We start from the raw sequence: 14,536 nt of genomic DNA, 5'->3' as shown, positions 1-14,536 counted from the left end.
TCATATATGCTTGGATTAAAACTGCCTACTAGTCAATTTGTTAGACAAACATTTAAAATACTGAACTTATGAACTTCTCATGCTTGAACTTACGACTTACTCAATTAAGCAAGTTAGCCTATCTTTTATATCAGTCCTGTCTTCCTTGCTGAGAAAGATGTGTTTTCTGTCTCAGAGTAATTAATGTACCCAAGGTTGAGCATCTGGCAAGGACAAAGCATTTCAGTGTTACCATAAGGTGAAATAGGAATGGTCAGCCCTCTACCTGACTTGAGACTGAACTCCCCTAGTTTACCCTGTAGTAAATCTGAAGAGCCTTATTTTCCCTCATTACCTCAGGATACCTCATGTGCATTATGTACCAGGAGATGATAATAATAATACCCCTTTTTCAGCAGTGAAGACAAAGACTGAAGACAAGACAAAACTACTGTAGTGTCAACCACATTTACACTTGAGTGTAGCCTAGCTGCCCTACTGAAGCAAGAGCAGCCAGTGTGGGATTACAGCTGAGCTGTAAGCATGGGTAACTGGTGCCACCTTAGTCAGGTGGGCACATGACCCCTCAGCGACCGGGGGCATCCCCCCACAACCAATCTTGCCAACCAGGGAGGGTCTCCCCACTCATGCCAGTTAACAGGAATTTAGAAAGAAAAATGGGTTGTGCTGGTAAGCTAAAAGTGCCACTGTACTGGTTACCTGAGGCACAGGTTTCTGGCCGGAGGGGTGGGGGGCACAGGTGGGAGCCGCATGTGAACCAGGGTGGTGGCGGTGGTGGTGGTGGTGGCAGTATGGGGGCTGGAGGAGGGTGGCTGGAGCCACTGCCTGGGGGTGCAGGGGTCTCAGCTCTGATCCCAGGTGGGGCAGCCGGGCTGTGGGAATTGCTCCTGAGAAAGGCAGATCTGAGTTGCACCCTAGTAGCTCTGCTTCAGCCCTGCCCCGGGTGCTGGGACCTGCGAGCCCCGCCAAGGTGGGAGAGGGGGGCAGGCGGGAGAGCCTGGCCCCACTCCTTGTGGCAGGTGCTGCATCCAGCTACTCCACATGGGTCCATGGGGCTGCAGCCACTGCCTGGGGGCACAGGGCTCCTGGCTCTGACCCCAGGCAAGGCAGGAGGTGCCAGTGCTGGGTCCCCCCCACCACATCTGGCTGAGTGCTACTCCCCGCTCCCCCCAAATGCCAGGGCAGCCCAACAGCAGGCTGCTGCAGCAGGGGGAAGGGGCACAAATGCAGCCAGGGAAGAAAGGCAGGGTATGGCGCCATGTGCTTTCTGCCACTGATCTGGGGGCACATGCCCCCCAAGAAAAGCCTGGCACAGGCCCCCCAGTCTGCAGCCCTCTTGGGTTGTGCACAGCAGCAAGAGCCACGCCCCCTCTGCGCTGCAGCCACTGACAGCTCCCCCCACTTTGCTCTCTGCTGCAGCCTCGGAAACAGCCAACGGACTGCGCTGTGCCCCTCCCCCTGCCCCTTCCCTAGTCCAAGCCTTACTCCCTCCCTCCCCACTGATTTTTTCCTGATTTAAGCTGAATTTTTTTTCCTTTTCTTCCTTTTATCCTGATTCCATCCCAGTTTTTATGTTTGGAAGATAGGCCCTGAAAAATTCCTGGACTGAGAATGTGGAACACAATACATGGGCTGCAGCCCCAGTTACCTCACAGCCCAGCCAATTCAAGTTAAAAGCATCTTCATACTTGTGGATGCATAGGATTTGCTTTAGGGGCATCAGTCAAGTCATAATTCAAGAGAGCTTTAGAGTGAAGACAACCTCTGAGCTGGACCCTAGAAGAAGAACCAGTTCCACGTGACCAGTCAGCTCTCATAAAAACACCAGTAAGAACTCACATGCTACCCGTATCAGTTCGGTAATTTCTGCCTGTTCCTTTTTAACTTGGAGGAGTAAAAACTTTCAAGGCCCAGCACTGAAAAAGCTTAAGAAACATTTGTAGGGCAGTGATTATTCAAGTGTGCCCTGCTGCGATTTGTAGGGCAGTGATTATTCAAGTGTATGTGAATCAGAGAAATAAAAGGAGGACTTTAAACAAAAGTTAGTAAGTATGAGAGCAGCATTCTAAAATTCATTAGCTCATTTAATTTGCTGGGTTCAGTATTGCAAAATGTAAAGTAAAAGGCAGGGCAGGCATTGACTTAAAGTGAAATTACCAAGGCACTATTCTGTGAACGACGGACGTGAGATATGAAAATTTCAAAGCAGTATGAACTGAGACATGAATGACCTTTCACACCCTACCCAGGGGTGTCCCTGAAAGTATAGAGTGTGAAAGGAATTGAGGATCAGCCACCAAATACAATTTTAAGATGAGAAAATGGAACATGGGGAGGGGGGTGATAAGGCACCTCCCCATCTGCACCCCTCAGAACCCCAGATCCTGACCATGCAGCTGGTCCAGTAAAAAAACAGAGGTCACCCACAAAAACCCTTAAGTGCTGCTGACACTTCCTTCCCCAAAGCAGAGAGCACAGTGGCTAGGAAGGCAGCAAAGGCGGAGAGGGGCCTGCAGGCACTGGTGGGGGATGCTCATGCTGTGACAGCAGAGGCTGTCCTTGCTCTAACTCATGGTGCTTTACAGGAAGAATGACAATGGGAGCTGCCTGCTGCAGTTTGTCCAGCCTGAACTGAAGCTGGGGGACCAGGAGACAGAGCAGGTGCTTAAATCCATCTGCTCCCTCTCCAGCTCAGGCCCACAAACTCCAACTGCAGCTCCCACTCCCCTCTCTTCCTGCAGACAGCACCAGGGCAGGGGAGGCCAGGGAGCTTGACCCTGGGGAACAGAAGGCAGTGGTTCCCAAACTTGGACAGATTTGTGCGCCGCCAATTTAAAAACGACACAACTTAAAGTACCGCCAGCAAAATTTTCAGTTCAGCCTTAAGTACCACTAGCAAACTTTTGGCATATAAAGTAATTATAATAAATCTGCACGTGTGCACCCCTGACAGGGCGTCTGCGTATCACTGGTGGTACCCGTACCCAGAGCTGACCTGAACAGGGTGCAGAGCCCAGGCAAATCAGCTCATGCGGGGCCCCATTGCCACTCCAATCTCACGCACCCTGGATGCGAAGAAGCCACTGCCGCCATTGCTAGGGGTGGGGGGTAGTGAGCAGCCGGAAGCCAGCAGTGGCAGTGCAGAGTAGCCAGAGCCACTCCGCTTAGATCCACAGCGCCCCCCCCCCCCAAGGCACAATGGCCCTGCCCCTACCATGGACTGGGAACCATGGGCGTAAGGCGGTCCAAAGTGGAATGAATGCCTTTATCTGACCCCTCTTCAAATAAGGGTTAATTTGTTGCACTTTGAATGCGCTCTGCAGCCCCGCACGTGTGTGCGGGTAGATTGCTGGACAACACTCCCTTCTGTCGCGCTAAATTAGGGTTTGACGCCTCAAGACGGGGCGGCGTCTTCTCTGGGGCCCAAACGGTCGGTGCCCCTGCAGACCCGCTCCGCCGGCCAGGGCTTTACCACTGTTTCCCGGGCCCCCGCGCCAAGCGCGGCCCAGGCCGGCTCCGCGGGGCGGCTCAGAAGCGAGGAGGAAGGCTGCGGGGCGGGGCGACATCACTGAGTCTGCTGGGGGCTGGGCCGGGGCTGGAGAAGGTGCCGCCGCCGCCGTCGCCGCCAGGGACCGGGCTCTCGCGCCTCGCCCCGGCGGCTGCAGGAAGGAGGTGCCCGCGCCGCCTCCCGCATGGCTGCGCCGCCGTCCCCGGAGGAGGCGGCGGCCGCCCCGGGACCCGCGCGGCCCGGCAGTACGCAGGCCTCGCACCGGCTGCTGGCCTACAGCGACGCGCTGCTCTCCATCATCGCCACCGTCATGGTGAGTGAGGCCCGGCCCCGCGCCCCCGGCTCTCTGCTGGCGGAGGCTGCCCCGCTGCGATTTGTCTTGCCCTCCCCCCGGCCCGGCCCAGCCTCCTCCAGGCCTCCCGCACCCACGCCCACTCCCGGGCCCCGGACCTACGCCACACGGAGGGGTCCTTAGGCAGGGGTAATCACTCCGAGTTGTTCACAGGCTTGCTCGTTATTGTCTCACTAGCACCTCCAAAGCCCCAGTTCGGACCTCCCCATTGGCGACACATAGCAGGTGTATGTGCAACCCCTGAATGTGGCGGCACACCCCCTGGGTAAAGGTGCCGGCAGGGCCCATGGGTGGTCACCGCTTGCAATCCCCCCTGCCACTGGTGGCGTCTGCAGGTGATCCACAATCACCACTGGCCACCACCACCGCTGCAGGTGGCGCACAACCGCTGGTCAGCACTCGCCAACCCCACTGACGGTGCTGCGCTGCCTACAGGAGCTCCCCACTTACACACTCCCACCGGCACCACCTGCAGGAGCCAGGCAGCCTTAAAAGATGCCACCGGCACCACCTGCACGTGCTGTGAGGTATTCTGATTAGAACATGTTGCAGCAGTCTCAATTAATTGATTAATTAGACCGCTCCAGCGTGCCTCAGTGTGCCATGGATTCAGCATCCCGTTTCAAAATGGTGGTGGGGGCACTTTAGTTTAACTAAAGCTTGTACTAAACCTCATTCAAGGAGCTTTAATTAAAGTACCCCCACCACCGTTTTGAAAAGTAGGGCAATGAAGCTACACATATCTGGTACATGGGGTGGGGGGTGCTGAAGGGGTTGCAGGGACAACAGAACACATAGTTAAAGCTGTGAAATGTGAAGTGGTGCAACAGATGGAGTCTTGGAAATTTAGAATGAGGAGGAAAAAGAGCCACCAAAAGTTGCTGAAGAAATAGAGAGCCAGGAGAGAACAGTGTTGCCAAAGCTGTCCAGTTGTGACTGTTAGGTATACTGTAGTGTTGTGCTAAGTGATGACGGAACTAAGCCTGCAACTTGATTAAGAGCGAGTTTACAGAATCAGGTAGAATGTGTTAGAAACCATAATCAGAGACCAATGAAGATGGATTTCATAGAATCATAGAAGTTGGGTCGGAAGGAATCTTGTAGATCTTCAAGTCCGACCCCCTGCCTGGGCAGAAGAAAAAACTGGGCTCAAATGATCTCAGCTAGGTAGGCATCAAGCCTCCTCTTAAAGACCCCCAGGGTAGGAGCCAGCACCACTTCCCTTGGAAGTTGGTTCCAGATCCTAGCCACCCTGACTGTGAAGTAGTTCTTACAGATGTCTAATCTAAACCTACTCTCCAACAACTTGTGGCCATTATTCCTTGTTATGCCAGGGGGCGCTAGTGGAAACAAGGTCTCTCCCAACCCCTTCTGCTCCCCCCTAGTGAGTTTATAGATGGTCACCAGGTCCCCGATTTGAAAGAATGAAGTTGCAAATTGTACAGCATTTTGAAGAATGGGAACCGCAGTCATTTTTATTGAAGAATTGTTCTTTCCTTTACAGCAATGATTCTCAACTGGGGGTTGAAGCACCCTGAGGTGTCGTGAGACCCTGTCAGGAGTACTGTGATGTCTGGCCTTTGGGCAAAGCAGTAAGTGCACTGCTTGCTCCTCCATAGTCTACCCCATAGTCCCTTGCACGCTCCCAGGGCTGTTTGGAAGGGACTGCAGGAGTAGGTGGCTTTATACCCTCCTGTGGGAGTCGCTGGAGGAACAGCAGTGGCTGCAGGGCTGTGCTTCCCTCTTAGGTACAAACTCCATCTATTGCACCACTTCATGTTTCACATAGCTTTAACTAATACCAATACATAGATTAGCCATGAATATGTCTTCTTTCCCATACCTACACTGGTTTTCTTTCATCTAATATAACACCCATTGTCAACTCTTTGGAGCAGGAGTTGCTTTCATTAAGGGTTAGTGTGGTGCCCATCCTTTAGGCATTTTGCATTATTGATCTTCTGCTTGAGATGGAAAATGATGTAATGTGTTAGCTCAGGGTGCTATAATATTAATTCTAATACTGGAAGTACCAGCTGTCCAAATAGCATATGTACATGCATTTACGGAACTGTTGCATTTATTTTTGCAATGTGTAAGCAATAAGTTTCCCATTTCATTGCAAATAGGATTGGTTAAAACAATAATATATTTTATTGGACTACTCTACAGTTGCTCCAGTACCTAGGTCTGCCTAGATATTGCTAAAAATCTTTGCCTCCCATACAACATCTAGGCAGTAATTTAGTTAAATTTGTAGTAGCACTTAAAATATCTGGCATCTTATCTTTTTCAAACTTTATTGCTTTCAGTGACATAAGTTCATTTTAAGTATCTGAAATATACTAAGGCCACTACTTGAAAGTTGGGCTTGTTACCCTCTCTCAAATCCAAGTAATACATTGACTTTCCATCAAGTCTCAGGGAGTGTTTGTAGTTTGGTAAGTATTATCCCCATTTTACAAGAAAGAACTGTTGTAGTGTGATTCATTAGTGGTTAATGAATACATAATCATAATATCATGATATATGAACACTATCTATCATTTCTTTTCTGTATGATAAATCTCGTGGGCTAGAAGGGGAAAAGGTTTATGCTCCATTCCAGTAATGGGACTTTTCTATTTCAGATTCTACCTGTGGCTCACACGAAGATACATCCAGATCAGGTATTCTGTTTGGCATTTTGGATGCATTACTCCTGTTTCTGTTTCAGCCAGAATTAAACATCAGTTTTACTTTCAGTTTCAGATTTATCCTTTGTGGTCAGTGTTGCAAGACCTTAGATCAGGGGTGTCAAATTCACTCCATGGTCTGGTCTGGATCCTAACTGCAGAACTGCTAGATCTGGGGCTGGCAGCAACAGTGGTTGTAACCACAGTAGTAACAATGATGACAGTAACAATCACAGAGCTTGTGGCAGCGACAGCAACTGCAGCAGTGCGGCAAGTGACTGTGGACCAGAAAATTGTTTGTTGTGGCAGAGCAGAGGGGCAAGTAGTGGTAGGCCAAGTGGCCACAGGGTGATCAGGATTGTGTTAGCACAGCCCTTGCTCAAACCGTGCTGCCATAAGGAAAATTGACAGTATCAGCAATTGCCTTTTTTTGGCTGATGTGGCTGATAATGTCACCAATAAACGCCCCCCTCCCAGCGCCACTATCACCCACCCCTAGCACAGCCTGGTGCAGACCTGGTCTCAGCCCGCAGTGGCAGCCCACCCTCACCCAGTGTGCAGATCCAGGAGCAAACGGCCCCCATGCATTCCTGGTGTGCGTACATTAGTGGGAACCGTCCGTACCCTCCAGACAAGCCTCTTGCAGCTCCATCCTGTGCTCTGCCCCAGCCCTGACCTCACTCCCACTCCCTCCTTCACTGGAGGGACCTCCCTCTGCCCTTGCCCCCATGCTCCGTCCCTCCCTCTATCCTTTCTCCCACAGCAGACTTACCAGCCAAACACTGCCGAGCTGTGCTTCTGGCCACACATCTGCAATCAAATCGGTATCAGCCGATATCCATTAAAAGCTCCTTAAAAATCAGTCACTGGTATTGGCCCAAAAATCTCTATCAGTGCACTCCTAGTATTTCCTGTATACTATGAAGTCATTACTTAAATAATCTGGAATGTCCTTATGAAATAGGCTTTTGTTTGTTAAACTTAAGCTGTCTCTAGTTTCCTTGGGACACTTGACAGGGTTGCATCTGCGGAGTTAATATTGTAGTGCTTGTCATTCTAGGTTGCAGAGAACTTAAAAAATACATTTGTCCTCATTTAACAGCATAGAATTGGAGGCACAAAATCATTGATTTGCCTGTGGTCTTGTACATGCCAGCCTAATTTGTAGTTGTGTTTTTATATTTGAAGACAAATGATCTCTCTTGCTCTTAAAAAAAATAGCAGTACAAATAGCTTACATACTTGTTTCACAATGGTTCATATTCTTAATTTTGCATAGTATATTGTGACATATTTTATGCAATCACTTAGCTAATTATTGTAGACAATCCAGAATGCTTGCAAACTATTTATTTGATTATCTGATAATGTCTAGCTAGTACATTTGAGGGGAAAAGGGATTGCTGGAAGAAATGTTTATTTTCATGTGCAAGGTATCATTCCAAAAAATATATTCTGTAGTGACCAGCTACCACCTATTTACAGTTATTGCTAGTAATTTCAGAAAATAATATTTCTTATTTCAGTATTTGAAATGACATGTTTTGGGTTTGTTTTTTTTCCTATGAATGTTATTATATTTTATTTCAGGAACTAGGTGAAAGTGTTCAGCAGCAGCTTCTAGCAAAAATTGCAGTATACCTGATGACGTTTTTAATAGTAACTGTGGCCTGGACAGCACATGTGAGGTATGAAAACCTGTAGCACTGCATTCTGTCACAAAAGTAGTTATTTTATTTTCAGAAGTTAGAGAGAGAGTTATATTTTACTAATAATGACAAGAGAGCCTTAGTCTAGTTTTTTCTAAACAATTACATGAAGAGACTCAATATAAAGAACATCTTTATTACACCCAGAGAAAATTAAAATTTACAATAGTCCATCTCTTTTGAAGGTTTTAAAGTTATTGCAAACTTTGCACCCCAAAGTCTTGAAAACAACTTTTGTCACATGTACGTTTTAAGCCAGTGGGGTCAAACCTGCAGGCACGTTAGCGCCTGTGGAGGCCATGAAGCCTGCCAAGTTTCAAGGAGATAGGTGTAGGGGTTTGGGGGAAACTGTTCCTCAAGCTGTGGACAAGCAAAACTCGTGACGTTGGTGACACTGTGTGTGTATTAAGGCGCAGCAGGGTGAAAGCTGCAGGCCTTCTAGCCCCTGCTGTGGCCACGAAGCCTGCCAGTTGTCAAAGACATAGGTTCAGGGGTTCTGGGGCCCGGCGCCTCTAGCTGCTGACAGGCAAAATTCGTGTCATGGATGCTTGTGGGACTGTCTGTCTTGGGGCAGAGGGGGGTGAAAACTGCAGGCCTGCTAGCTCCTGCTGAGGCCAGGAAGCCTGGCAGCTTTCAAGGAGATAGGTGCAGGGGTTCTGGGTTCTGGGGCCCTGCACCCCTAGCTGCTGGCAGGCAAAACTCGTGTCTTGGGTGCTTGTGGGACTGTATCTGTCTTGGGGCAGGGGTGGGGGAAACTACTGCAGGCCTGGCTGCTAGGCCCTGCTGCGGCCACAAAGCCTGCCAGCTGTCAAGGAGATAGGTGCAGTGGGGTTCTGGGGCCTGGAAGAACTGTTTCAAAGCCATATCTCCTAAGACTTAGGCTCCAGATTCATACATTGTAAGGCCAGAAGGGACCTTGGAAGATCATTGGGTCCAGCCCCCTGCACCAAGCAGGAAAGACAATTGGGGGTCAGGTGACACCAGCAAGGTGACCATTCAGTCTCCTCTTGAAGATTTCCAGGGTAGGTGATCACACCACCTCTGGAGGGAGCTTATTTCATAGTCTGGACATCCTAGTTTTAAAGTTGTTTTTCCAAATGTTGAGCCTGAAACAATATTCCAGAAGTTCTTGACTGTTACTCCTAGCTTTCCCCAAGGGTGCCCTGGTGAACAGTTGTTCACCAAGCCCTAGATGTACGCTTCTGATGTAGCGGTAAGCTGCTACCAAGTCCCCTCTCAGCCTTCTCTTTTTCAGGCTGAAGCGTCCCAGGTCCCTCAGCCTTTCCTCATATGGCTTGCCGTGCAAGTCTCTGATCATATTGGGTAGCCCTTTTCTGGACTCTCTCAAGCTTTACCACATCTTTGTTAAGGTGCAGAGCCCAGAACTGGATGCAGTACTCCAGCCAAGTAGAGCAGGAGAATCACTTCTTTGCGATGGTTTTGCTGGAGATGCATCAATTGCTGCATGCCAGGGTATTGTTGGCCCTGCTGGCTACAGCATTGCACTGCCAGCTCGTGTTCATACTGTGGTCAATTGTTACTCCCAGGTCTATGGTGGCAAGTGGTGGGGGATTTTCAGCCCTGCTGCGTGCTGAGAGGCAGCAGTTGCACAAGCATCCATGTCATGAGTTCTGCCTGTCAGCAGCTAGGGGTGCAGGGCCCCAGAACCCCCCTGTACCCATCTCCTTAACAGCTGGCAGGCTTTGTGGCTGCATCAAAGTCTAGCCCCTCCCCCATGTGCCCCAAGATAGACACAGTTGCAAAAGCACCCAAGACACGAGTTTTGCCTGTCAGCAGCTAGAGGTGCAGGCCCCAGAACCCCTGCACCTATGTCTTTGACAGCTGGCAGGCTTCATGGCCACAGCAGGGGCTAGCAGGCCTGCAGCTTTCACCCTGCTGCGCCTTAATACACACACAGTGTCACCCTTGTCACGAGTTTTGCTTGTCCAAAGCTTGAGGTACAGTTTCCCCCAAACCCCTGCACCTATCTCCTTGAAACTTGGCAGGCTTTGTGGCCTCCACAGGGGCTAGCATGTCTGCAGGTTTGACCCCACTGTGGCTTAATACACATGTGACATGAGTTTTATTTTCAAGAATTTGGGGTGCAGTTTCCCCAAACCACCTGCACTTATCTCCTCAAACCTTGGCAGGCTTCATGCCCTCAGAAGGGGCTACCATTCCTGCAAGTTTCATCTAAATCAGGCAAGAAATGACAAAGTTATAGGATGTTTTGACCTTTGCCATCATCTCCTATAGGCGAAACATCAAAACATTTTTGCCGTTTCGACCCTGTTTTGACGGAACAGCTGTTTCAAATCAAAACAAAATTCTAAACAAAATGCTGGTCAAAACAGAACACTGCTGTTTCGCACAACCCTAGTGCTCAGCACACAGGATCAGTGAAATAAATAAAAACAAGTATTGTACACATAGGTAAAATCCCCCTGTTACAGTTGTATACTGAAAGATACACATGCTTTTCACTTGGAATACTTAATGTAATATCTAAAATTCTACCCCACGCACTTACAGAGTTTACATAGCAAAACTGATCCCAAGCTTGCTTTTTCTGATTAGTAACGCTTCCTTCTTCAGTTGTATTTCTCCTAAAGTAAGCATGTGATTGTAGAGAGTGCATTTTACAGAGCCATGGATTTCACTATGCACACACCTCCCTTCACAACATGGTTTGTTAAAAGGAAATGAACAAGCAGACTTCTGTTGAATGTTTGTATTGCCTTACCTACTGAGGGCTATTTGGGCTACTTCCAAGTCTGTTATATCAAAACCTGTTTGTTTTGGTTGAGTACTACTGAGGACAGAGAGCCATAATTGACTTATTGCTGTGCGATGAAAGTAGCTCTGTTATTTTTTTCTGCTGAGGTATTTTTCTAATTCTCAATGACATACTATACATACATCCAGTAACTAAACAGCAGTTTGATAGAGAATTTAATTCAGCTTCTTGTTTTTCTAAATTCTCTTTACCTAGTACACGGGTTAGCAGCCTTTTGCCAGCATGAGCTGGAGTTTGTGACCTGCTGTAGCTGCAGGACAAAGGTCCTCTCCCTTCCCCCCAGCAGGCACCTGTCTGCACTCACTCTGTTCCACTGTACTTCCCTTGCTGCAGATCCTTGGCTGTTCTGCAGCAAGTGTAAAGTCAGATACTCCATGCCACCCTTGTGCTGGACTGGATTTCTTTGGGCTTGGATCCAGTCTGTGGGCCATAGGTTGTGTGTCAAGCAGTCAAAAAAAAACTGGCTTTAAGCAACAGAAAGGGTGGCATTTCTCTCAGCATCAGCAAAACTCTTTCCCTCCCTGCTGCCAGAGCTAGAGCCATTTCAGAGAAGAACAAGGACCAGAGTGAGGCATGCTTGTAGCTCTATTCTAGCACATCCCCACCTTCTTTTAGAAAGTGCCTGATGCTTGTGCTTTACTTGCTTATTCATCCTTACACTACTGGTATAAATTGCTAAGCAAGGGAAATAAATTTGCTATACAGTATTATAAGTTCACTTTTTTGGGTGTCAGTTTGCCTTTTTGTCTTGTTTTTGCAGACTTTTTCAGGTGATTGAACTCATAGACGATGTCGTGGCTCTTCTAAATTTGGTGAGTTCATCATGCAGAGTTGGTATTGATTTAACAAAAATTGCTGATACTATGGGTGACTAGTGCCACCCGAGTCAGGGGGGGCACATGTCCCCCCCAGCAACCAATCTTGTTGCCTGGGGGAGTAGGAGGACCCCCTAGGGCTGATCACACCAACCGGGGGGAGGGAAGGGGTTGGTGCCAGTGGTGCTTCACCTGGTACCCCCACTCCCTGGCCAGTGCTCGCAGGGGGGATGCTGGCGCGCCTGTCTGCCCCCCCTCCTCATCCCCCGCCCATCGCCTAAGCAGGAAGCACAGCCTGTCAGGGGGTGTACCATTGCTCTTAGGGCTGCCCTCCACGCACCCCCTACACATTGCCACTGGCTGTCGCAACTACACTTCTTGTTAAGTTTTTATCCGCACAGTGAGAATAGAGTCTTTAACTCTTAATTTGAGTGGTATAACTTGATTAAGCAGGGCAACAAAGAATCTTACAGCTTGATTTCCCCCCCCCTTTTTTGCCAAGGTAAACTATCAACTAAAAGTAGATTTAATTTGTCCAGTCATAAGCTGAAGAAAAATTTACTAATAAAAGTTCATTCATCTGAGGTAGTTCTTGTAGCAGTTCTGAAAGAAAGGGTCTGTGTGCTGGCTGGACTTGTTCCAAGTGAAAGTAATGAGTCCAGAATGCAAATTTGTGATTTCATTTTGTCCCAAGCCTGGAGGCTCATTTTGGATTGCAGTTTATGGCTTCAGCTCTATTCATAATTAGTATTTTCAAAATCAAGTATTATAATGTACTTGAAACATAAGGTTAATTGTATAATGTTTTAAAAACTACCAGTGATATAACCTGTCCCAAAATCATTTTCATGAGCTTTACGTTTATCATTCTAAGCCTTAGTTTCAATTTTAAAAATACTTTAAAAATTATTGGTTCATGTTGTAGCATGCGAAGAGTTTTATTTTTAAAATTTTGCTCCAATAGGTATACTACCATGGTAAATATGTATGATAATTTGGCCCTTAATGGCAGAAGTGGTAAATTCTTCACTGTTAGAACAGTGGAGTCCAGGGAACTTGTGAAATCTCTTCATTGGAGGTTTTCAAGACAAGGTTGGATAAACGTTGGTTGGGTATCATAGGAAAGTAGGGCTGGAAATAACCTCATTAGGTCATCCAGTCAGTCCAGCCCCCTGTCAAGGCAGGAACATCCCTGACCAAACCTATCTAGCCAAATGTCTTTCTTACCTTCTCTTGAAAATTTTTAGGAAAGGACATTCTGCAGCTTCTCTAGGTGGCCTGTTTCAGTGTTTCACTGCTGTCATAGTCAGAAAGTTCCTCCTAATCTCCAACCTAAATTTCCTCTGCTACAGTTTGAAGCCATGATCAAGAGGGACTATGCCTAGAGTGTGTTGTAAAGCATTAATTCTCAACCAGAGGGCCACAGCCCCCTGGGGGGGCACCAGCAGCTTTCAGGGGGTCTGCCCAGCGTGGCCCAGAGCGGGGAGGATCTGCCTCAGTTCCCCAGGGCTGAGGCAAGTCCTGAGGAAGGATGGGGATGGGCCTGTCCCATGCAGCCCCACAGCTGCTGTCTTGCAGGCAGCTCTGCAGGCAGGCAGGTGAGGCTCCTTGCTGCTGCTGCTCAGGTGAGTGGAGCCCTGCAGCTCCCCACCCCTGAGCCCCACCTACTGCTCCCTGGGCCATGCAGGCAGGCCTGGGAGCCTGGCAGGTGTTGCGTATCCAGGTTTTAGCTGTATTGGTCTAGAGGCAAAAGGAATCAGAACTCGTGGTAGAGATGATATCTTTTACTAGATAAACTAGATTTTTGCAAAAAAAGTTCTTTAATTGCGAGCTTTTGGGCACAAGCACCCTTCTTCAGGCATAGGAGAAAAGATTGTAAAGTTCTCCTAGGTAGGAATGAAAGTTCATATATCATAGGAGAATTAAAGTTGTGGTAAAATCTCCTGTTTGGAACAGTTCATTTTGTGCAGGCTCAGGTAAACAGACTATTCCAACTTTTCTCTGAGCCTAACCTCAGTGTGAATTTGGGATTTTAACAGAGAAATTGTAGTTTTTAAATAGGGAGCACCAGGATTCCTGCTAGTGAGGCAAGTGGCAGGACCCAGGCAGACGAGCCTCCTCAGAACTGGCACCAAGGACCCAGCTGGTGGGCAAGTTAGGTGGCTGACCTTCTGGTCATTTGGGGCAGTACACACACATACACCACCACCCCTCTCTATCACTTGGGTAATGTTTTATTGATACATTTACAATTTTAAGCAATTTGGAAGCACGCACACCCTGCCCCCTGATCAGTTGGGTAATGTTTTACTGATGTATTTACAATTTTAAAAAAATTTGGAAGCCTATCAGTGCCTCTATCATCATAATAAAATACATTCTAAATATCTATATGCTTTGATGTTTGCTTTTGGTTTTCTTGTTGTAGAAAAATGTAGAGCTCCCCCTGACCCCTTCACTAACTAGGATATAAAAATATACTCAAGGGGCGTGCAGGGCCTCAGGGCAGCCTGGGCGCGAGCTCTGGGAAGCTGCAGCAGGAAGGTCGGGGAGGGGGGCACGCACACAGGGACAGACAGACATACACAAGCAGCTACATACACGTGGCCAGGAACACAGACCGATAGCATGTAGAGCAGCACCCAGCAGGTAAGACTGTGGAGGGGAAGGGGTGGGGGGA

The 14,536-nt window shown here is 48.3% G+C and overlaps 1 protein-coding gene across 1 annotated transcript in view; it reads left to right on the top strand.

The window, feature by feature from the left end:
- The first annotated feature begins 3,620 nt into the window (after positions 1-3,620).
- Positions 3,621-14,536, top strand: part of TMEM175 (transmembrane protein 175) — a 28,193-nt gene continuing 17,277 nt past the window's right edge. Inside the window, exons 1-4 of the mRNA XM_019555039.1 lie at positions 3,621-3,821; positions 6,491-6,529; positions 8,126-8,223; positions 11,802-11,853. Coding sequence (XP_019410584.1) covers positions 3,693-3,821; positions 6,491-6,529; positions 8,126-8,223; positions 11,802-11,853 — 318 coding nt within the window. The 5' untranslated portion in view covers positions 3,621-3,692. The remainder of the gene's footprint in view (positions 3,822-6,490; positions 6,530-8,125; positions 8,224-11,801; positions 11,854-14,536) is intronic.

Source organism: Crocodylus porosus, unplaced genomic scaffold, assembly GCF_001723895.1.
Source record: "Crocodylus porosus isolate Cpor-Errol unplaced genomic scaffold, CroPor_comp1, whole genome shotgun sequence".
Classification (NCBI taxonomy): Eukaryota; Metazoa; Chordata; order Crocodylia; family Crocodylidae; genus Crocodylus; species Crocodylus porosus.
Note: the sequence above shows the minus strand (reverse complement) of the source record. Positions and strands in the feature narration are given on the sequence as shown.